This window comes from Myotis davidii, unplaced genomic scaffold (genome assembly GCF_000327345.1).
Source record: "Myotis davidii unplaced genomic scaffold, ASM32734v1 scaffold242, whole genome shotgun sequence".
NCBI lineage: Eukaryota > Metazoa > Chordata > Mammalia > Chiroptera > Vespertilionidae > Myotis > Myotis davidii.
This window is the reverse complement of record NW_006295821.1, coordinates 3,003,090-3,003,414: the sequence shown is the minus strand read 5'-3', so window position 1 is coordinate 3,003,414 and position 325 is coordinate 3,003,090. Positions and strand designations below refer to the sequence as shown.

General features: G+C 66.8%; 1 protein-coding gene across 1 annotated transcript in view; it reads left to right on the top strand.

Annotated features, from left to right (window-relative positions):
• Positions 1-325, top strand: part of MYO16 (myosin XVI) — a 439,204-nt gene that overhangs the window by 362,113 nt on the left and 76,766 nt on the right. Inside the window, exon 32 of the mRNA XM_006770695.2 lies at positions 157-319. Coding sequence (XP_006770758.1) covers positions 157-319 — 163 coding nt within the window. The remainder of the gene's footprint in view (positions 1-156; positions 320-325) is intronic.

The window sequence follows — 325 nt, the reverse complement described above, 5'->3', positions numbered from 1 at the left end:
GGGGCTGGACAGAGTGGGGGATGCAGGCCTTTGTCTCCATCCTTGGGGACTCACAGGAGCCCAGTGGGCAAGGGCAGCCCCGCCAGCCCCAGTGCTGTGCGGGCTTGGCCCCGCGGTCTTGCTAACACGGCCCATCCTTTGCTCATCTGCCTCCAGTGCTCACCCGGCCCAGACCGCACAGTGACGACTACAGCACCATGAAGAAGATTCCTCCTCGGAAGCCAAAGCGAAGTCCCCACACCAAGCTCAGCGGCTCCTCGGAGGAGATCTCAGGCGCCGGGCCCGGGACGGTGAGGGTCCCGGGCCCGTGGCACAGAGCAGGGGG